The sequence below is a fragment of the Odocoileus virginianus genome, chromosome 9 (assembly GCF_023699985.2).
Source record: "Odocoileus virginianus isolate 20LAN1187 ecotype Illinois chromosome 9, Ovbor_1.2, whole genome shotgun sequence".
Lineage (NCBI taxonomy): Eukaryota > Metazoa > Chordata > Mammalia > Artiodactyla > Cervidae > Odocoileus > Odocoileus virginianus.
Window position 1 is genome coordinate 49824696 of NC_069682.1, and position 21145 is coordinate 49845840.

The window sequence follows — 21145 nt, forward strand, 5'->3', positions numbered from 1 at the left end:
CTAGCTCCTGGCGGGAAGTTCTAGCAGCCTGGCCTGGCTAAGTCACAGCTCTCATGCCCAGGACCCAGCCTAACACTGGGGTGACCTAAGTCGAGACGTGGAACCCTCCCCCCAAGCTGCCCAGAGGAGGAGGGGATATGCCTGAGAGCAGGTACGGTGCACCCCCTCTCCCCAGTAGACATGGTCATCACAACCTCCACAACCTCAGTAACATCCCTGACTCAACCAGCCACACACCACACCAGCATCAGGACTGCTCCCAACAAGGCTAGGCTGGGCAGGTGAAGAGGGACTTAACTCTCCACTTGATAGACAAACACCCTAGACAGCCCAGTCATTCAGTTGACAGCGTACAACACCTATGTTGTTGTTGTTTAGTTGCTAAGTCCTGCCCAGCTCTTTTGTGACCTCATGGACTGTAGCCTTCCAGGTTTTTCTGTCCATGGGATTTCCCAGGCAAGAATACTGGAGTGGGTTGCCCCTCCTCCAGGGGGATCTTGCTGACCCAGAGATGGAACCGTGGTCTCCTGCAATGGCAGGCAGATTCTTTATCACAAGGTGTTTTCAGTAAAATAACATAAACGTGTATCTCTAATGACCAAGTCTGAACAAGCAGATTAAGTATCTTAAATAGGAGATTGTTTACCGTCTGAGCTACCAGGGAAGCCCACTAGGCTGGAGCAGGTGTCCCCAAAGGAGGGGATCCGGAGCAGATGACCTCTCATCTTAACAGGTCCTCAAACCAAGGCTTGGTCCTCTACCCGCCCGCCCACCGCCGCTGCTGCCCCAGGTTGGGGATGGGCCCTAAAGAGCAGGCTCCAGTCCAGTCCACAGAGGGTTTGGTCCAAGTGTGGGGGGGGGGGGTGGGTTCCTGGTGCAGGAATGGGGAGGAGGAGGGATGGGAACGCCGATGTTCCTCCTCTTTTGTGTTTCACAGCACAGACCACTCTGCTTCCTCCCGACCCCTCTACCTCTGCACAAGCACCCAGCCTCCCAGGGAAGCCCAGCAAGTCTCCCCACCCTCTGCCTTATCTCCCAAGACCCCATCGCTGCCCCCGTCCAGCTCCGGCCAGTACAACCCCGCCCCAACCCCTAGGACCCCTCCCTTCCCCTGTCCCCCCATGACTCCACCCCTTGCCTCACAACCCCGCCCCTCCCCCACACAACTCCCCTAGCCCCACAACCCCGCCCATCCCCACGACCCCGCCCCGTCTCCCACGCCCCTGCCCGCCCGCACGAGAAAACAGGAAGGGGCCCGCGGCGGCGGCGCTGGGAGGAAGCGCAGGAAGCGGCGACGGGTGCGGCGCTTATCTCAGGCCGCAGCCGGACCCCTGGCCTCACGCCCCGCGGAGGCCGGGCAGGGGGCGCGGGGGCAGCCGGAGGAGAGGCCTGCTCACCTGGTGGGGGCCCTGGCTGCCTCACCTCCCAGCCACAGTTGTCATAACCGGGCCATGGAGACAGACGACAGGACTTAACTGAGCCAGGCTGTGCCCCTCCAGCCCGGTGGGTAACCCAGGGGCCAGCGTCCAACCCCAGGGCGCCCCACCTCCCCCACAGCGCATAGTACCCTCCGCCCCTAGGCCTCCCCATTTCCCCCCAAACAAGGACTCGGTTTAGTCCAGCAGGTGTGCGCTCTCTGCTGGTTCTTCCGGGCTTTAACTTGGGGATGGGGGGACGGTTGTTTGTTTCTGTTTACAGAGCTAGGTCTTTTCCTGGAGAGGGGGCAGGATAGGGACTGTCCCTGGGCACCCCCCCTCGCAGGGTCCCACAGGCCACTGGCAGGGACAATGGGCGCCAACACCTGGCACTCCTCCCCCATGAGTATATGCTTTGCTTCCTGGAGTGGGGGCCTCCTGTGTTTCCGCATCAACCATGGCTGCAGCAGCCCTCTGTGCACACCTGCAGGCGAGGACCCCCACTTGGGCTCATAGGCGAGGGCCCTCAGGTCTGGTGCAGGTGTTTCCTCCCTGCTCTGGTAACCCCCAGCGCCAGATGCAGGGTCTGACCAACTCACGTCCTGCCTGAGTCCTGGCTCCGCGAACATGGGAGGTGCCTCTGTTCAGAGTCTGGCATGGCAGGCACTTGTCTCTCCCACCTCCTCCTGGTGCTCAGCTGGGCTGGGGTGGTAGCCAGTTGGGGAGGGGACATGGGGGAGGTGCTACTGGGGCCCATGAGTGGGCCTTGGGCAGGGCAAAGCACTCTGCGGTTCTCAGAAGAGCCAGTGCTCTGGGTTGGCACTGACCCCAGCCCTATGGTCTGCTGGCAGCCTGGGAAGGGGCAGAGTTGGGAGGTAGGGAGAGAGAGGGGCCCGTGGGCGGAGCAGGGGAACACACAAGTGGCACAGTTGGGATTAACTTCTTGGTTTTCTGAATCCAGAGACTAGTTTGCCTGTCGTCCGTGTTCCAGATGTTCTTTCAAAGGCTCCCAGTCTGGGGAGGCCGTGGGACTCGGACTACCCTTCAAAGCCTGCCTGGGCCCTCCTTGCAGCACTGTGCATGGGGGGTCTAGCTCCCTGGCCAGTGCCCTGCAGCCCCATCTGCCACCCTGCACAGCCCCTCCCTCTGGGCCCCAGCCTCCACCCCAGTAGAAGCTGCTGAGAAGGCATGCATGTAGGGCAAGGCGCCACAGGGTGCAGGCCCCAACCCCACCAGGTGTGTGCTCCAGAAAGTGCAAGAACTAGGCTCAGGCCACATGTCTGGGGCCTTGGCAGGAAGGCAGGGCACTGGGGCCGGGCAGATGCCTTGCATCCATGAAAGGTGGGGCCTATCCACTGCACAAACCACCTATACTCTGCCCTTGGTGGCCCCATGGCCCTAACCTTACCATTGAGTTTCTTTCTATCTCTCTGCTGGTCCCTCACTACCTGGGCAACTCTTGACAGGAGCCCCCAGGGAGAAACCACAGGTTCCGGCTGCAGAAACATTGTCTGCCCCTGTGGTTGTGGCCCAGGACCCAGATGGAGATTGTGGCCCTGTAACTGAGGCCTCTACCCCTCCTCCCAGCTCCCCTGAAATGGGTTTGCTGGAAATTGCCTCAGGCATGGGTGAATGGAAGGGCTGCCCATTGCCCACCCACCATGGCAGCAGCCATGACTGCCCAGGAGGCCACACCAAAGTGGTGTTAGGAAGAGTGCTCTCCCCACAGGCCCTGGGGCTGGGGCAGAAAGCCAGGTGCCCTTGAGGAAGCACAGGCATGGGGGCGGGGGACCCTCCGTGAAGGGCCTGTCCCCTTCCTGTCCCTGCACCCAGACTCTCGGGCTCTCTTACTGACCTTCTCCAGGCCTGACTTGGCTCCCCCATGCATTGTGCTCCAACCACAGTGGGCCTTTCCCCTCCTACCCAGATACCTGGCCACAGACCCAAGCTTACATAGCAGGAGCCAGCCATGTGACTGCTCCCCTCAGCTGCTGCTCCATCAGCATTCCTCAACTTCAAGATGAAGACTCACCCAGGGACTCAGGTCAGCACTCTGGGGTTGCCTGGACCTCTCCTCACCCCATTCACATCCAAGCCTCTCCTTCAGCCTCACCTTAACTGCACAGGCCCCCCTCACACCCAGAGTGTTCTCTCATGGCCTGGTAGCCATTAGGTGAAGGAATAAGTCCCCACACATGGGTGTCCCTCTGCTTGGGGCCTGGCTCTTATCCCAGCTCTCACACTTCCAGGCTGAGATTTGGGGCAAGTGCTGAAACCTCCTATTGCTTCAGTTTCCTACTTATGAACCGTGGACAGTAGTTGTTGCTGCTCTGCTCAGACTGAGTGTGTTTACACCCACACACTGGGGGCGATCAGGGGCAGCTGTGCCCTGCTGATGGCACCAAGACCTGTCTGTAGCTCTCCTGCTTGCCTCTGTTCTGTCAGGGTGCCCCCGGGCAGGGCTGCTTCGGTACCTACTGGGTCTGTCCACCTGACGACAGGTGTACCTGCCAAGCATCCGCCTTGGCCGGGGGCTCTGCCTGCCCTGTTCCCCCCTCCTCCATAGGCTGTGATCTGGGAGGGGCCACAGACCTCCAGTCCTAGAGCTCGGACCCCCCACCCGTCCAGGCAAGCATAGGGTCCCAGAGCGCAAGACGGTGGGTCCCTGGCTGGCCTGTGCAGTCCCACAGAGGGGCTGCTGCCACACTTCCCAGGCCGCAGGAAATGGCCTGGTCCAGCTTGCAGCCAGGGCCACAGCTCGCTTCCCTTCAGGCCCGTTTCCTTTATCCGGTTGTTTTGCTCCGAATTCACAAAGCTCAGCCTTCCCCTCCCCTCCATTTCCACCCTTCCCCCATCCCAAAGTGGAGCAGGACGGATACTCTGCTACATTTTTAGGGCCAGCAGGAGTCTCCCACCCCCATCCCCCCATCTCCCCCCCCCCGCCCCGACACCCCGCAGCATGGAGCGCCAACTGAGGGGGAGTCCCATCCCGTGGCGCCCCCTGCTGGTCGATCCTGGGAGCACCACTCCACGGCTCTGCATTGCTCCGCGAGTGTCGGTGATCTCAGCGTCCCCTCCCCACCAAGACGCGGACGGGGCGGCCGGGCCCCACAGTTGGCAGGCGAAGAGAGGTAGAACCGGGCCGCAGCACCAGCTCAGTTTATTGGGGCCTCGCTCGGAGCAGAGGGAGGGCCCTTTCCAGGACCAGCTCGCCAGGCGTGCACTGACTGCCTCCAATCCCAGGCCCTGGGAAGAGTGCAGGCCGCGGCGAAGGAGGGGCTCTTTCCCAGCCCCGCGCGCTCGGGGTGCTAGGAGCCCCAGGAGCCGTCGGTGGCCGCGGCGCGCAGCGCGAACAGCTTCTCCCAGCAGGTGGCGACGGCGTCCAGGGCGCGCAGCAGGAGCCGCCTCCGGCCGCCTGGACGCCGGGAAGGGCGCGTCTCCGGCCGCCAGCTCCGCTGTCGGGGACGCGTCGGTCAGGGCGTGGGCACGGTCCCCACCCTCCCCTCCCCTCCCCCCTAGCTCCTGTCGGGTCCCTGGGAAGGGAGGCCGTGGCCGTGGGAGCGGGCGGGGACGCGCACCTGGCGCAGCTTCCGGCAGTGGCGTCGCATCACCGCCTCAGTGCGCACCGCCACAGTCCACGCCGCCTTCTCCAGAGCCCCGCGGCGGCCCCCAGCCACCGCCCCACGTAGGGTCCGACCCAGGGCCACGATGGACAGTAGGATACTGTGCTCCTGGGGAGGGGAGGAGACGAGGGACTGGGGGAGGAGCCCGGTGGGGAAGGGGCTGGAGGGCTTGGGTGGGAGCGTCTCCGTACCTTCTGGGCGCCACATGAGACTCCCACCCGGCCCCGCCGTCGGGAGACCGCGTCTCCAGTCAGGTTTTTCTGAATGAAATGGAGGTGTCTGGAGCCTGGTCCAGCCCCTTCGACCCTTGGCCTGGTCCACCTCACCGCGGCCTGCAGGTCCTCGAAGATAACCGCGCGGTAGTGGTGAAGCACGTCGGGGACGCTGCAGGCGCCCATCCCGGCCCGGCCCGGAGCGGCCCCCAAAAGCACCAGCAGGAGCGCCCAGAGCGCGGGCTTGGGAGGCCCCTGTAAGGGATACCGGCTCTAGGGAGGGGCCGACCCTCCGACCCTCTTGCAGCGCTTCGGGTAATGTGCGTCCCCACATCACCACCACCACCCCCACCCACCCACACGGACTCGCTGAGCTGGTATAAACAGAGATCTTGCCATGCTCCTCAACAAATGCTCTAGGCACCACTGCTCTGGCAGGTTTGGGGAAAGATAAGCATTAGCACCCGCAGTGCCAAGACTGGAGGGCAGGGCTGAGTTAGGTCTGGGTACACCAACAAATACCCTCCATATAGCCTTGCTCCTAGCCATGCCCTGACCCATGCCCATCAGAGCTGGGCTCTCCTCTGCTGGGCACCCAACCCCTAGCACTCTGCTCACCTCCAGATGCCCCACAGGAGAGGGCAGAATCTGCCCCCCTCTATCGCTGGGCAGCTCCCCCCCATCAATGGCTTGCTACCAGCTCTGAGAACCATGGGAGCTGGGGTCCCTCTGCACCCCAGCCCAACCAGGACAGGGGTGAGGGCTCAGAGTTCAAGGCCACACCCCTTCGGAAGGGGAAGGCTTGGGGAAAGCCCGATGGGAAGGGAGGAAGGGGACCATGTTCCACCCCACCAGATCTCCCCTCCCCTAGAATAGGGAACTGGCTCTCACGGATAAGAAGCCACCACCACCCCCCACCCCCAGAAGCCCAAACATAGAGAAAGCTGCCTGTTGAAAGGCTCCCAGCCCCCAGGCTGGAGTCACACAGCGGCTGGAAATTAATCATGCGAACCCAGCGAGACTTGGGACTCAGACACAGAACTTGATTCTGCTTCCCAGCCTGGTAGGAGAACCTGACCACATAGGGCTGGAGCTGGAGTCCACAGCAGCTCTGCCTGAGGCACCAGGCAGCGCTGGCTGGGGAAGCACATGCAATTATTAGCTGTGGCCCCTTCTCCAAAACTACCCCCTCCCCAGACAAGCTTCACATAATGGCCAACCCAGAGTCGCCCCTCTGCCTGTCGGGGGTCAGAGATCATAGTGAGAACAAGAGCCACTGGTGCTGGAGGGATGTCCAAGTAGGGTAGGTTGGTTGCCCGGGGGGTCTCAGGAAGGCCTTTTGGCCCTTGAGCGGGGCCCGAGGCTGAGGCCAGTTCAGCCCCCAAGGACAGGGTGGCCCCGGCACTAGGAGGGCAACTCCCCCTCCCTCTGTAGCTGCCAAGAAGGACAGGCAGGAGCACCGAGGCCAGGCGGCGGTGACGGGAACCAAGGGGGATTTCCCGGTGGGGGCACTGAGGGACGGCAGCCCAAGACAGCTCCCACCCCAGCGGCCCACAGCTGCTCACCATGGGCCTCTCAGGATCAGGCCCTCCCTCACTCCCGCCAGGGGGCCTCGGACATGATCCTGGGGTCCTCAGGTGGGGAGTGCGGCTGCCACTCCAGGTCCAGTTCCGAGCCCGGCCAACAGAGCTCCCCTGGACGCAGGCGGAGGCAGGCGGACAAGGCTTTTGAAGTTGGCTCCTCCAAGCAGAGGAGGGAGGGAGCAGGAGGGAGGCCCAGGATCCCAGCCTTCCCCCTCCCTCTCCCCACCCCCTATCCAATCACTTCTTCAATTAACCTGACCCTGAAGCCCAGCCCTAGAGGGCTGTCTTCCCATCCAGTGGATCTTGGCTTAAGCCATCGACTGGAGAGATCTCCTCCGCCAAGGCAAGGGTAGGGTGCTAGGTGGGCAGTGAGCAGGGTGGGGCCCAGCTGGTAGGGAAGGGGAGCCAGGAGAGGCAGGGGCCTGCCAGCACCCTCCTCTAGGACCTTCCTTGGTGGTCAGCAGGTGCTGTCTCTTCCAGGAACCTGAACGCCGGCAGGACCAGGTGAGCAGAACTTCACCCGCCCAGCCCCCAGCTCCTCCACCCTGACGTCCGGGGGTCCTGCCCCAGCAGGTCCCAGGAAGGGGACTTCCCAGCACTTCGCTGGCCCAGCGCTCAGCCGAGAGTTGCCTCCTGCTGCTCACCCCTCCTGGGTCAATGGGGTCTTTTGCTGGGGAAGCTCATGGCCACTCGCCCAAACCACCTTGCAGGGAGCTGGACCATAGCACCCTGCCGGGCAGCGTGTAAGCACCATCCTGCCCTGCCCCCAGCAGTGCTTCAGAATAAGGGGAGCTGAGGAACTCAGCCTTGAGCTGGAACTGAAACATGTCAGTGGAAGAAAAGCGAAGATGTGTTTTCCCCAGGGAGAAAAGCAGTTTCACCACCACCCCAAGGCATTGAGAAAACGACCCCCAGGCAAATGAGAAAGACATTTGCACATGCTATCAGATGCTCTGGAACCCTCCAGCCCTGCAGGAGGTCTCACCTGACCCAAAGTCAGAGGAAGTGTCCAGGAGAAGCCACACCCAACTGAGAGCTCCAGCTGCCTGTGGCTGCAGCCTGGGCCTCAGTTTCCACATCTGTGGAGGAACAGGCTGGCTTTCAAGCTCTTAGAAGGGCAACAGGCAGGACCCCTCCCACTTCCTCCAAAAATGACCAAAGGAAACTCCAGAGGCTCAGTGAAGACACCCAGGAACCTCCTCATGGCTGTCCAGACTGGCCTCACGGAGAACAGGAAGGATTTCCAGTCTCAGACCACCCTGAGGCACCAGCACTTCCTGACCACAGGCAGGGACAGTCTGATCCTGCCCCGAGCTGGACCCAGCAATGTCTGTCCTCTACAAGCAGACGCCCACGCCCTAGGTGCTCACAAGGAGGGCGTGACCCCCACCCTCGGCAGTCACAGGTCAGTGACTAACTGAGGCAAAGAAGCCCTGCTGGGATCACTTCTTACAAGAATGTGTGGAAACAACGGCCAGCTGCCCTTCTTGTCACAAGTGACACAGCCCACGGCCATGGCCCACAAGCCCACGGCTTCTGGACCACCTCTGACTAGATGCCTCCACCCACAGCCAGCACACCCTCTTTCAAAAGAGCTGGCTAGTTTCCAACTGGACACAAACCCAGGGATCCAGACCCCAAGGAAACCTCCTGTCCTCACATGGTGGAAGCATATTCAAGTCTCTAGGTAACCAGTGCATTTTCTGTCCAGAGAAAGAATGGGTCCAAGAGCTTTAAGGTAAAAATCACTAACTACAAATTAGCAAAAATGAACTCCCCTGCCAATGGGAGCAACCCTCTCACATGCCGAGGGCTTCTTCACCGTCCTGCGGTAAAACCTCAGGGGCCAGGCCCAACAGCACTCAGGAAAGTCACTCACCTGGGGGCGCACACAGCCTGCCGCTGGGGGACAGGAGGCACAGACCACCCCGGGGGCAAGAGACCTGCACATGTGGGGGCACTGGGTCACCTGGCCAGCTCGGCCCTCATTGTTCCCACACACAGCTTTTACCCAGGACACAAGTTCCTGCCTCCATCTCCAAAAAGCCTTGGAGAATTGCCCAGCTCTCCTGGCGCTTCTTCTGAGGGGCATAGGCTCTTGCAAGGCCTGGAGCGCTAGCCCTATCCAGTGTGGGGGCCAGACTGGGACGGTCAAAGCACATGAGGGTAGGATTTGGAGAAAACCCGCTGCCATGAACCCCAAGACTACTAGAAAACCTTTAATCAACAACCAGGACGGCCACCACCCCCGCCCTACCCCCACCCCTGCGCAGGACACTCAGAAGGTGTTCTTGATGCGCGCCGCCACCAGCACCAGGATCTCCCCGATCTTCCGCTGCCAGTTGGCGATGTCCTTGGACGTGGCGCACCACAGCTCCCCGTGCCGGGGCTCGGCGTTCTCGCAGCGCCTCCTCACCTCCTCCCGCTGCTCCTGGGTGGGGACCGCAGGTGCTTGAACCAACCCACTCCCACCGCACTCTACCAGGCCTCACACCAGTGCCCGCACCCACCCCCCAAAGAGGACCCAGCTTCCACATGGGGGGGGAACCCCCGAGGGCGCTGGGCTCTGGGAAGTCTCTGTCCAGCAGGACAGGACGGCTGTGACACAGAGACAACCCTCAGGCCTCCAGCTCCAGCCCTGTTTCTGCCCCGGCCCTGGTCCCCATCACAACCAACTCATTAAAAGATGCCCCCGAGCATCTAAATTTCAGGCTGAGAGACTCCAAGGCTACAGCCAGAAAGCAGCTATGGAAGCCGTGTCAGCCACAAGCACTTCGTTCGGGACTGGTGGAGTGGGGGTCACGGGCAGCAGGCACCTTACCTCTGTGCCGTGCTGCAGCTCAAACTTGTAAAAGAAGGCCCAGGCATCCCCAAGATCCGAATCGATCTTCACGGTGCGGTGGAACCACTCACGGGCCTTGGTGATCTTCCGCTCGCTCCAGAACAGCCTATTGAGAAGCAGCAGGGGGACCAAGTGGCCACAGGTCAGTGCTGGTGGTGCTCTGCGGCCGCGGGAGCCACGCTGGGGGCAGCCCTGGCCTGCTCAGGTCACAGTTTGCTCTGTGGTGGGCCAGACCTCGAGCCTGGTGACCCACTGCAGTGGCAGAGTCAGGCACAGGGGCTTCTGGTCTTGACCCCTCCCTGGAGAGCTCAGGCTCCACTGGGGTGCCAAGGGACGAGGCCTGGCCACCCGGAAACTCCTCAGGTCACTACCTGAAACCCTCCTTCCTTCAAGTGTCCTCCTGAGGCATTTCTCAGGAAACCACCCACAGAGCAAGAAATTATTTCTTCCTCTGAGTAAAACATAGAGAGATGAAAGTAACTGATCTGACAAAAAATTCTATCAAGGCTGTGATTAGGGAAAGTGAAGTTTCTGCCTGCTCCTCCTTTTCACCTTCTGGAACATTCTGTCCTACCAGGCATCTCCAGAAGGAGCTGAAGCCCACACTGAAAACCTGGTCTAAAAGCAGACACAGACCCCTGAAACTAGGCCCAGGAGAAGATCCACAGCATCAGAAATCGAGTCAGGGTCCTGGGAGCCTTCCCCACGTGCCGGCGAGGGCATGACGGGCACTCTGACAGCCAACTCCACCAGTTCCGCAGTCAAGTTCCAAAGCAGACGTGCACTAGGCACCTCCAGGCAGCTGCCTTGGCTGGTCTCAGCTACAAAAGGGAGTAATTTCATGCTCTGATAGCTTGATTGTTTTTTAAGCCTTGTGGTATTCTTAATTGCTCAGTGTCAGATAAACTGTGATTTAAAGAGCACAAACCCAGATAGCAGCACACAGAGCACCAGCCTGGGAACAGCAAGGAGGGACCTGTTTACTTTACAAAGCCTTTTACGAGGTTTTATGGCAGCCCTATCAGAGTGGAGCAGGAGGTGGAAGCACAGGCGAGAGGGAAGGAGCCCCAGGGACCCAGGTGGGGCCTCAGAAGTTCGTGGGAAGCCCCATACACAGCACCCTCAGCCCCACAGCAGCCGGGGATGAGGTGCTGGTGGGCACTGAGGAAGCAGCTGGGCCAGCAAGAGCACACAGGAGCCTCTGGCCCCACACACCCCCTGCCCTAGGCAGAGGCCTGACAAGCCCTCCACCCCAAGCCCAGTCACTTTCCAGCCTGACCACACCTAGCCACAACCCGGCACTCAGGTTCCACTCCTCTCAGGCCACTGTCCTCCTTTGAGAAGGGAACAGAGAAGGTTCAGGAGATTCTGAAGGCCCTCCATGCCTCCCCAGGGAGCCCTGGGCCCAACACCCTGCACAAGTTGGCAGTGGAGGGTCGCCTGCTCACCTCCTCTTGTCCTTGAGGCCAGCACCCTGAAGGACACCCCCAGGCACACCAAGAGCCTGACCAATGGGCCCTAGATTGTTCCCAGGGTTACACAGGTCGAACAGTCTGGCTTCTGGCACTAACACAATGGAAACAACTGTCTTGCTTACAGCTGTCTGAACCAAAAAAGGTTCACTTATCACCTAAATTCCATGTGGACCAGTGTTAGAAGGCCTGTGTCTGTCCTGCAATTCAAGACCCATGTTGGAATAAACTGAAAAGTGTCAGAGACAGAGCGCGCAGAAACCTGAGAAGGAACCAGAACAAGGGAAGGAGGGTCAGGGGCTCAGAAAAGGCCACCCTCCCAGTGGTCATGACCAGGGAAGACTGCCTTGTTCTGGGGACCTGGGACCCCAGCAAGAGGACTGGCACTACCACCAGGACCCCTACTCACTTGGCCACAGCCAGAAGCACGTGGGGGTCATGCTCACACTTCTTCAGGGCGTCCACACTCTTGGTCTTCCGCTGGGGCCTCGCCTCCAGGAAGATGGCTTCAGACCACAGGACCCCTGAAATCCAGACATGCAGATGATCACCTTAGCCATTACACACAGAGAGGCCTTTGAAGTCTCAGGATATCCCCATCTGTGCCTCCTGTGTGGCCGGGCCGCCTATGCTACCCCCTACTCCATACCCGCCAACCCCCACCCTGAGGCCTGCCCAGAGCCACAGGGCCCCACTGGCAAGGCCATGACATCATCCTGGGGGGCGGGGAGGCTGAAAGTCCCAACAGCCTCCAAGGTTTCATACCCACTGACTAACTTCACAGCTGAGAATTCACTGTAACAAAGTAACAAAAAGTGCTACCAAGGATTTATGCAGAAAGATAACCTGGGATTAATATCAGCCTAGAGATCAGCCTGAGGCCATGTATCTGCCATAAACCCAGAAAATTCTATGAAGCCACTAAAATCTGTTCATTCTTAAGGATTCAGTGATAATGAAAAATCCTCACAGAATTTTCAACTGTAAAAAAGGGGGGGACAAAACAAAATACACAGTATGACTTGGTTTTGTGCAATAATACAAATTGTAAAAATACAAAAAAGCTACAATCAATGATTTCTGGGTACTGGGCTCACAGCAATTTTCATGTTCTCTCTTTTTTACTCCAAATTTATTTATACTGCACATGCACTAACTAATTACAGACTTGGGGTAAAATAGTACAAAATTAACTTCTAAAAGAAAAAGAAATGGTAGCATCTCAGAACATGAGGTCCAACTGCCAACATTGAGACTTGAGTTCAATCATTTAAATGACCAAGCGTAATGGAGGTACTTTTGTGGCCGAGTCTGACCCCTGCTGTCGGCGGCCTGGGGACGGCACTCACCAGAGTTGGGGCACTCCTGCAGGGCCTTGGCCATGAGCGTGCTGGCAATGTTCTTCAGCCCGGCACGGTACTCTAGCCGCACAGACTCCAGCCTGCGGAGAGAAACCCGGGCAGGGTAGAGCACTGTCCACTGGCAGCCTGACGACAAGCAGAAGGTCCTGAGGAGCCTCAGTAGCTGGAGTTGTCTGTGCTGCCCAGCAGCTCATCCACCAGAGAAGGCAGACATGGGTGATCCCCACCTCAAGCCTATGGGCAGCCATAAACCTGGACTCTGAGGTCATCCAGGTGCGAGTGAAGATGGGCAGGATAAAGACAGACAGGCCTGCTGGTGGCTGCTGGGGCACCTCAGGGCACTGACACCCTGAAGCCTCACACCTGGAGTCTGTGTGCACAGCCTCCTATGGACAGAATGCCATCTTTATCTGGCAAACTCCTATTCATCCCTCAAGGTCCCTCCCAGATACTACCTCTTCTATAGAGTCCGCTCACTTGGCACCATCCACCCCAATGCCCCCTCATTAGCTCTTGGTTCCCGGGCACCCTCAATCCCAGCACAAGCCACACTGCATCCAACTATCTTCAGGCTTATGTGAACACCCTCACAGCTGGGACAGGACTCCTCACAGACTGCACCTTCCCATGGAGCCTGAGCTGAAAGTGCTGCACTAAGGACTTGGTGGGAGCGAAGTCAGCTCCCAGGGGCAAGGGAACTCACCACAGGCCGGGGTTCTTTGGGTTCTTCAGGCGAGACTTCTCCAGAATGGCCCGAGCTCGGGTCAGCTGCCCAACCTTCTCCTCCAGCCGGGAAAGCAAAAGCCACAAGGGAGTGGAGTGGGGACATTTCTTCAACTGAAGCCATAGACACAAGAGAGAAGACTCAGTGGGCATCTGTGACACTGTGTTGGCACCTCAAGCTGAGTCAGGGCTACGTGTGCCCTCAGAGACCCAGCCATTTCACACCCAGGTGTGTCACTATGCACATGGCTGTGTTGTGCACATGTGTATGGGGCATTTTCGTGAGCACGCTGTGCCATACGCATGTGCACATGGGTGTGGACTCAGGAGCCTGTGCCTTACATGGGCTGTAGTCCGTACTCTGCTGAAATAGCAGTTACAGCCTGGCAGGGGCAGAAGGCTGGGTGAGGGAACAGACTGGCCCCGAGCCCACAGCTCCCCTGAGCCTGAGCCCAAGCAGGCTGTAACAATAACTATCTGAGGTGAGGTGCGTGGGGCGGAGGCTCACCCCCTGGTTGTAGGCTTCCCGGGCCTTCTCCACGAGCTCCTCCTGCTCCTCAATCTGCCCCTTCATCATCCAGAGCTTCGGAAAGTCCTCATAGTGCTTCAGGGCCTCCTCGCACAGCTCCTGGGCGGCCACAAGGTTCCCCAGCACCCACTCCAGCTTCACAGACTTCATGAACACCTGGGGAGCAGATAGCCTCAGCCTGGCTCTGGCATTTGCCTCACTGACAGCTCAGCCTGAACGCTGCCCCGTATCTTTGGGACAAACTGTGGCTACATACATGAGTGCATTTTAAAGCCAAGAGTGAACAAATGAGCTCCAAGCACATGACCTTGGGGGTTGCTCACAGTGGGCAGGGGGCTCCGCTTACCCGGGCAGTGGGCGCGCTGCTCCGCGCCTTGGCCAGCAGCCGGCGGGCCCGCTCGTACTCATTGTTCTCAGACTCCAGCTTCACGGCCGCCAGCCAGATCTCTTCGCTGTTGGGGTTGGCCTGCAGAGGAACAGCAGCATCAGCCATGAGGGGGGCAAGGGCTCCCCTGGTTGGAAGCAGCCAGTCCAGGAACTGGGCTGTGCTGTGCCATGCCCTGCAGCATGACAGTCTGATGCAGGCATGTCCTGGACTAATCGGCAACAAAGCCCCAGGATGTGGACTTCCTCATGAATAAGCCAGCCTGCCACACTGGCACAGATGTGTGGCAGCTGCAGCACTTAGGCCGTGCTGCCTGTCACCACCCTCTACCTGCTGCAAAAGTTTACTCATGTCTCACCTACATGGATCCACCCACCCAATCCTGCTTGCTCCCAAGCCTGGGGATGAGGAACTGGCCACCCAGTGTGTCAGTGTGGGAAGGACAGAAGGATGCCCGGGTTATCACAGACTATATTCCCAGGGTCGGGACTAGGCCACGTACAACCCAGAGTCCAGCAGACATATGGGCAGTGCCCTCCAGTCTCCTGAAAGCACAGTCACCTGCTGGGCACACTCAGCCTGACCATGTCCCCAAACCTGAGAAGCAGCCCCAGAGACAGGTAAGGAGAGGAGAGCGCAGAACACAGGCAGCACTGCCTGGCGGTGGTGGGAAGGACCAGAACCACCCAGAGAGCAGCGGCGTCCTCCACCCAGGGCGCCCAAACAGACACGAGAGCAGAGGGAAGCCCAGGCCAGATCCCTCCACATATTCACTCAGCAAGAGACAGGCGTCACTATGCCAGCCTAGATGAAAACCACAGGGTGACATCGTCTTTCCAGTTAATAGAAAAGCATGCTGGAAACCGCTGACTGAACCTTGCTGTCAAAAACTACTAGGATGTTCCATGTGACAATAAAAATCAAGAGAAAAATGCAGAGCTCCCGGCACCAACCACGAAGCCACCCTCCACAAACACAGCTCCACCCACTGACAGCCTGGGCGGCAACAGGCGGCCCACGTGGGACCCAGCCCAGGTGCCTGTGCTCCAGTGCAGGGACAGGACTTCCTCCCGCAGTACCAGACAGCCTCACGTGCACCTAGGAGGGGACCTGTGCGGGAACAGGGCTCTCCGCTGGCTGTCCCAGCCTTCCTGTCTCCCTGAGTCTATGCTGTGGAACACTGAGCCCAGGGTCACACTGAATGGCAGCAAACAAGAGGTAGGTATCCATCACCCGGGCCATTTTTCCTGCTCTCAGACCCCCTCAGGGCCCCAGCTGCCCCCAGAGCACCTGAACTCCCTGCATCAGACCATCCTCCGCCTCTCAGGTCAGCTCCTGTCAATAATGCAGGAAGGGCTCAAGGGAGGCGGGCACTGGACCCTGGAGCCCTCGGGCCATGGCCCACCCCTCACCTACCTGGAAGGCCAGAGCCAGGATACTCCTCGCCGCAGGCACGTCCCCGGCCAGCCACTTGGACTTGGCGCCCATGAGCCACAGCACCTCTGCTTTGGGGCAGTGGGCCACGGCCCGCTGCAGCAAGGCCTCCAGTGACTCCCTGCAAGACAGGGGGACGGTCACCACAAGCACACGGGCCACTTGCAGCTAGGCCACGAGTGCTGAAAAGACAGTTACTGCTTCAAAGTTCGATGCTATAAATGATTTACCAGACTTTTACAATGGGGAGAGTGTGGGGAAATCTTTTCTCTCCATAAAGGCTCTAAAATCAACTACTGAGGAGGGTGCTACAAAGCCACGCATTGTTCAAACAGCAGAGTCTGATGGAGCTTCTCAAGGGAGCCTTTTATAGCCGGGTGTCCCGGAGGCGCGATAACTTCGTGGTCTGGAAGCCGGGGGCCTTTTCATCTCTAACCACAGATCCGCCAATAAAGATTACAACCTGTACCTACTCTTTGGCATCCAGAGAAACTGTCTTATTTCTGGAAGGAAGTTATTTTAGGTCACTATCAAGCATGAAGCCCGGGTTTCAGGTATGAAGCCCCAACCCTGTGTGGCCCACCACCCTGGCACACCCCTGGCACAGATGTTCTCCTCAGGTCTCTGCAAGATTGAGTGAGCACACGGAGTTGCTCTGTGTGGTGTGAAGCCTGACACCAGAACAAGAAGGCTCGGCTTCCTCAGCCTACCATAGGCACCAGACCCGGGGGATGGGAACTGCCCCTGAGCCCAGGGACGAAGACCTGCAGGCAAGGCCCTGCTCTGGACAGGACAGTTGGATGAACTTACACAGTCATTTCAAAACGTGCCCAAAGGAGTTAACTGCAAGACACAGTGCAGCTAGTCGGGGTGTGTGTGGGGTGGGGGGACGTTCAGGAACATCAAGCGACTCCTGAGCCTGAGACTGAATGAGACAAAAGCAAAGCAACAGAGGCCCCATGCTCCCAGCTGTAGCCCAGGTGGGACCAGCAAGGCCCAAACACAGAGGATGCGGTAGAGGATCCAAGCAGAGGCTGCCCACCTAACTGCTGACTGAATTGCAACATCTAATTCAATCAGCACTTACAGCCAATAAGGCAGACACAAAAGGTTTTTTCAATTAAAGAGAACAATTAAATAAAATTGTCATGGACCTCCTCAGAGCACAAAAACCAGCTCAAACCCAAATCCAGCACAGCTGAAATCAAAAACAGGCCTCCCTGGGCCCAGATGCCGCACCGCCCACGCTGCTGAAGCCAGAGCCCCACAGACGGGGGCCTCGGGGCCCCAGCCCTGCCCCAGGGAGCCCTAGGACCCCAGTGCTCCCAGCTCACTGCAGGCAGACGGGTCCCTCAGTGCCTTGGCTCCTCAACTGTACAGCAGCAGGAATGCTATCACAAAAGGTGCCAGAAAGACAGCTCGGCTGAACAGCCCAACTGCCACAGGAGAGTCCACCCCTCGTTGCAGAGGCCTGACCTCCAATGTGGCTCTCGCCCACCCATGGGGATGAGGCCTAAATGCAGCACAGGGTGGCAGGCCTCCCACATACCTGGTGCCATGGTTCTTCTCGAAGTATGCGGCCCGCAGCCACACGCTCTTCTTGCTGGGGAAGACCTGCAGGGCGTAGGCGTAGATAGCTCGGGCACACTCCAGGGCGTTGTGGGCCACGCACTAGATGGAGAGAGGGGAGAGGAGTGAGGGGACTGGGTGCCACCAACCCAGGAGGGGTACCCGCTCCACAACTCCTGACCCAGGCCCTGGAAGCCCGTTACAAAGACTCTGGGGCTAGGACTCCAGGAGGTTGGTGGACCGGCCTGCCCCTGGGGTAATACTGAGCACCAAGGGCTTCTGCTCCTCCTGCAGGCCACACAGCACTGAGGACAGGCCTACTCCAACCCAAACAAAGAGACAACAGAGAAACAGAAGAAAGTCTGAGAGAGCTTGAGGGTTCTGCTCCCTAATCTGACATCTGCAGGGTGACACCCACTGAGGCCCCCATGTTGTCAAGAGATGAGGTAAGAGATAAAGCATGAAGTTCAAGCCCACACTCAGAATTAAAAGGGTTCAACGACCAGAAGGAGCTGGGCTGTGCTGCCCATTTGCTGATCTACTCCCAGGGTGGAGACTGCGGGAGACTGTTAGGTCATCCTTCACAATTTTTCTGTCTTAATGTCACATAACAAAAAGCCTTTAAGCCACGACAGTTGACATTAGAGCGTCGTCAGTGCTCACAAGACACCCAGCTTACAAATGAGACACCCAGTGAGCTGCAGACAGCAGCCATGGCCTATCTCCAGGGACTGGAGGACGAGGTGAAGGCCCAAGTGGACAAGGGAGAAAGGAAAGCTCTGCTGGTAGGAGTCCAGCTAAGCATCCCTCATCAAACACAGGTGCCATGATATCTAGAAAACCAGCACCTGACACATCCTGTAGTAATAACTGACTCAGGTCAAAAGTAGCACTAACCGACCCACAAACTATAGGGCCGGTTTGCTAAGAAATGGCACATTTATGCAGTCTCAAGGTCTCCCCACAGAACATGAGTTACAAAGGTCCGCAGCAGCCTCCTATGGAGGAAGCTAGCAGACACCCCTGGGCTACTTAGAGCTGAGTGTGCCCCCACCCACCCAGCAGGACAGAGTCCCACAAAGAGGAGAACCCACCATGAGGACACAGTGTGGAGACCAAACCAAGGGGTCAGTACCCTCAAGAAAGTCAGAATCATGAAAAAAGATGACAGATCAAAGCTCCCTCCCCCACTCAGACTCAGGGTCATGGACACTGCACATGTGACCCTGGGTAGTTTCTCCACCAAAACCCAAAAAGCATTCAGTGAGCGCCTCAGTGAGATCTGAATAAGGCCCCAGATTATATCCTCCTGGTCCTAATCAACGCTGATCTCCTGAGTCTGATAGCTGTGCTGTGGTTGCACAAGAGAAGGTTCCTTTGAAAGAAACACACTGAAGTGTTTAAAGGAGAAGGGTCACCACATGTGTGATGTGGTCTCAAATACTTCAGGGAAAATAAAGGCCACGTGTGAGCAAGCATGTGCACATGTGGAGAAGAAAAAGGCGTGTACTGAAATTGGTAAATGTGGGGGCATCTAGGTGAAGGGCTTAAAAGAATTCTTCACACAGTTTTGTAACTTTTCTGTAAGTCTAAAGTTATTTTAAAATAAAAGGCTATTAAAAAGAGAGGAACAAATTTAAGGTTTTAAAAGCCTTAAATATGTTTATCGATCTTGAGCCCATAATCTCGTCTCTGGAACACCACTTAAGGGAGTCTCCTCAAAGTGCATGCTTCACATGCAGGTGTTTTCTGAAATGCAGGTTATAGCAGAGATGGGGGTGGGGGATGTCCAGAGGTCAGGGGTGAAGAGCTGGGAAAGCAAGGGAACTGGGCCAGGTCAGGGTAGTGAGCGCTCACACCCCACCTCTGCAGCAGACCTCAGTTAATAGAGAACTATGCTCCTTACAGTTGTGACTACATTTAAAAATCAGCAGATCAGAAAGATTTCCAAACCACACCCCGTTCCCCACAACGCACACTCCCACTAGCCACACTCACGCTGTCGGCATCTTCCATCCACGTGTGCTTCCGGTCTTCCTCCTCAATGCCAATCCCGATAACAGCACGCATAACTGCCTGGCAGGTGGCCACACTCCCAGCCTTGTCACACTCCTCAGCATCCTGAAAGAGGGCACAGAACTGAACTCACTGTCCAGAGCTGCAGGGGTCTCGCAGACAGACACTGGGCCCCAGGGAGAGGGCTGCAGGAACAGGCCCTGAGGGTTCCTGTACCCTCAGGGCCCCGACGCTGCCACCCACTGTGAAGCATCCTTTCCTGCCTCACTGCAGGTTAAGTGCTTCACACCCCCAACCTATTCATTTAACAAATATCACAGAAGCACCTAACGTGTACCAAGTGCTAGAGAAGGCAACCTGGTGGCTACAGGAAAGTTCCACAGCAGTGGGAATAACACGTTCATACTGTCACACATGTTCGTACAGTCAGCCTGGCTCCAGATTCAAAATGGACAAAAGGAAAAGCCGCTCTAACCCAAGAGAGAGACCTGCTGGGGGTACAGAGCCCAGCGCAAGGAAAGCCAGACAGTAGCCAGCTACTGAGGCGCTCCGGCAGGTGGGGAGCAGGGTGTGCAGCAGAAGAGCACTGAACTTCAGCAGAACAATCCTCGGAACGAGCAGAGAGGACAGCCATGGTTCAGAGATGAGACACCAAGTATCCTGAGGCTCCTGCGTGGCGGGCAGGTAGGACCAGCAAGGCAAAAACCAGGGCTCACTCACAAACATCACACCACAACATGGAGATGCAGGCAGAGGTGGAACGGATGCAGGGACGACCTCTATTGAGGGCAACTTCAAGCTCTAGATCAAAACAAAACTCACAGAGGCTCACCCAGCAAAGTGTTTTAAGGAATATATTCCCATTCATGCCAAATGATGGGTGCGCTAGGACACCATTTGCAATGGCTAACAGAGTAAGAAGCACCCTGCTACTGCTGTCACCGAGAGACCCTAGGCTGGTGGGACAGGCTGAGTCAGGCTTCCCTTGCCCTGGCTGTGAAGGGAAAAGCATCCCAGGCAGAGCAGAGCCAAGGCCAAAGGCTCAGGAGGTGGCCCAGGCTGGCCCTCCACTGGGGGCAGAGCACAGAGCACCTGGCACGAGGGAGGAGAGCCGCCCAGGGAGATGGCCCAGGCAGCCAGTCTGCACAGAGTCCCCCACAGTCTCCACTGAGCACAAACCAGCACAGAAGGGAGAGAAAGAACTGTCCAAAAGGATGAGCAGGAGCGTTCCTCAGAACACAGGTGTGTCCAGGACAGCACCTGTTCCCACCAGCCAAAGCGGATATCCCCAGGAGACACAAGGCCCTGAGCAGAAACCCAGAGAGGCTGCCTCTACAGAGGGCTGAGTACCAAACTGCCCCACTGACTGCAGTTGGTCCCACCCAGCAAGTGTTGAGGCAAGACCCACAGGGTCACAACACTTTCAGTAACAGAATCAAGGTCCAACACCAGAGCCCAGAATGTTCACAGAGGCACAAAAGCACCTGGGCCCCACAAGGGAAAATGTGACAAATGAAAGGTTATCAGGGAAAGACAATCCATAATGAGGGGAGAACATCTACCAAAATCAACTCTGACGGGCCCAGATAAGGACACTAGAACAACTATTATAACCATGATCCATGGGTGGCAAATTGCTGTGTGGCAACTTGAAACAAGTCAAAGAAGGTTTTTAAAACAACCAAATTTCCTGTTAGTGAAAAAGGTAAGATCTGAGATGAAAAAATGTCCTCAATCACAGCAGATGAGACATTACAGAAGAAAAGATTAGTGAAACGTGAGGACAAAGCAACAGAAGTCATATAAGATGAATCAGAACATCAGTGAGCAGACGAGCTCACATCACACCCACAGGAAAGACCAGACGTCTCCCAGAACCAGAGGGGGCTCTCACCACTGCTCTTCAGCATGTCCTGAGGCCCTAACCAGGGCAATTAAACAGGAATAAAGGCATCCAGGGACTTCTTTGGTGGTCCAGTGG

The 21145-nt window shown here is 57.8% G+C and overlaps 2 protein-coding genes and 1 long non-coding RNA gene across 4 annotated transcripts in view; 1 reads left to right on the forward strand and 2 right to left on the reverse strand.

Moving 5' to 3' along the window:
* Nucleotides 1-1302: 1302 nt before the first annotated feature.
* On the forward strand, nt 1303-13297 carry LOC139036710 (uncharacterized). 2 transcript variants are annotated; one of them, XR_011489541.1, is made up of 4 exons: nt 1303-1503; nt 3343-3459; nt 7314-9817; nt 10253-13297. It is a non-coding gene; the product is annotated as an uncharacterized lncRNA (long non-coding RNA). The 2 variants fall into 2 exon arrangements; XR_011489540.1 differs by having other exon boundaries at nt 1303-3459.
* On the reverse strand, nt 4540-5591 carry C9H20orf204 (chromosome 9 C20orf204 homolog). Its single transcript, XM_020875376.2, has 3 exons — nt 5230-5591; nt 4994-5146; nt 4540-4870 (listed from the first exon to the last, which is right to left on the reverse strand). Exons 1-3 carry the CDS (start codon nt 5434-5436, stop codon nt 4724-4726), a joined length of 507 nt encoding a protein of 168 aa, XP_020731035.2. The 5' UTR covers nt 5437-5591; the 3' UTR covers nt 4540-4723.
* PRPF6 (pre-mRNA processing factor 6) overlaps nt 9006-21145 on the reverse strand; it is a 34221-nt gene continuing 22081 nt past the window's right edge. Inside the window, exons 12-21 of the mRNA XM_020875350.2 lie at nt 19147-19269; nt 17129-17250; nt 15562-15700; nt 14107-14226; nt 13740-13916; nt 13212-13345; nt 12497-12588; nt 11557-11671; nt 9655-9781; nt 9006-9264 (exon numbers count right to left, since the gene is read on the reverse strand). Of these exons, the coding sequence (XP_020731009.1) occupies nt 9112-9264; nt 9655-9781; nt 11557-11671; nt 12497-12588; nt 13212-13345; nt 13740-13916; nt 14107-14226; nt 15562-15700; nt 17129-17250; nt 19147-19269 (1302 nt within the window). The 3' untranslated portion in view covers nt 9006-9111. The remainder of the gene's footprint in view (nt 9265-9654; nt 9782-11556; nt 11672-12496; nt 12589-13211; nt 13346-13739; nt 13917-14106; nt 14227-15561; nt 15701-17128; nt 17251-19146; nt 19270-21145) is intronic.

Coding starts and splice junctions, on each gene's coding strand:
- C9H20orf204 (XM_020875376.2), bottom strand. CDS start 5,436: ATGGGCGCCTGCAGCGTCCCCGACGTGCTTCACCACTACCGCGCGGTT. Junction 5,147..5,229: donor TCTCATGTGGCGCCCAGAAG/GTACGGAGACGC, acceptor TCCCCTCCCCAG/GAGCACAGTATCCTACTGTC. Junction 4,871..4,993: donor ACTGCCGGAAGCTGCGCCAG/GTGCGCGTCCCC, acceptor CGTCCCCGACAG/CGGAGCTGGCGGCCGGAGAC.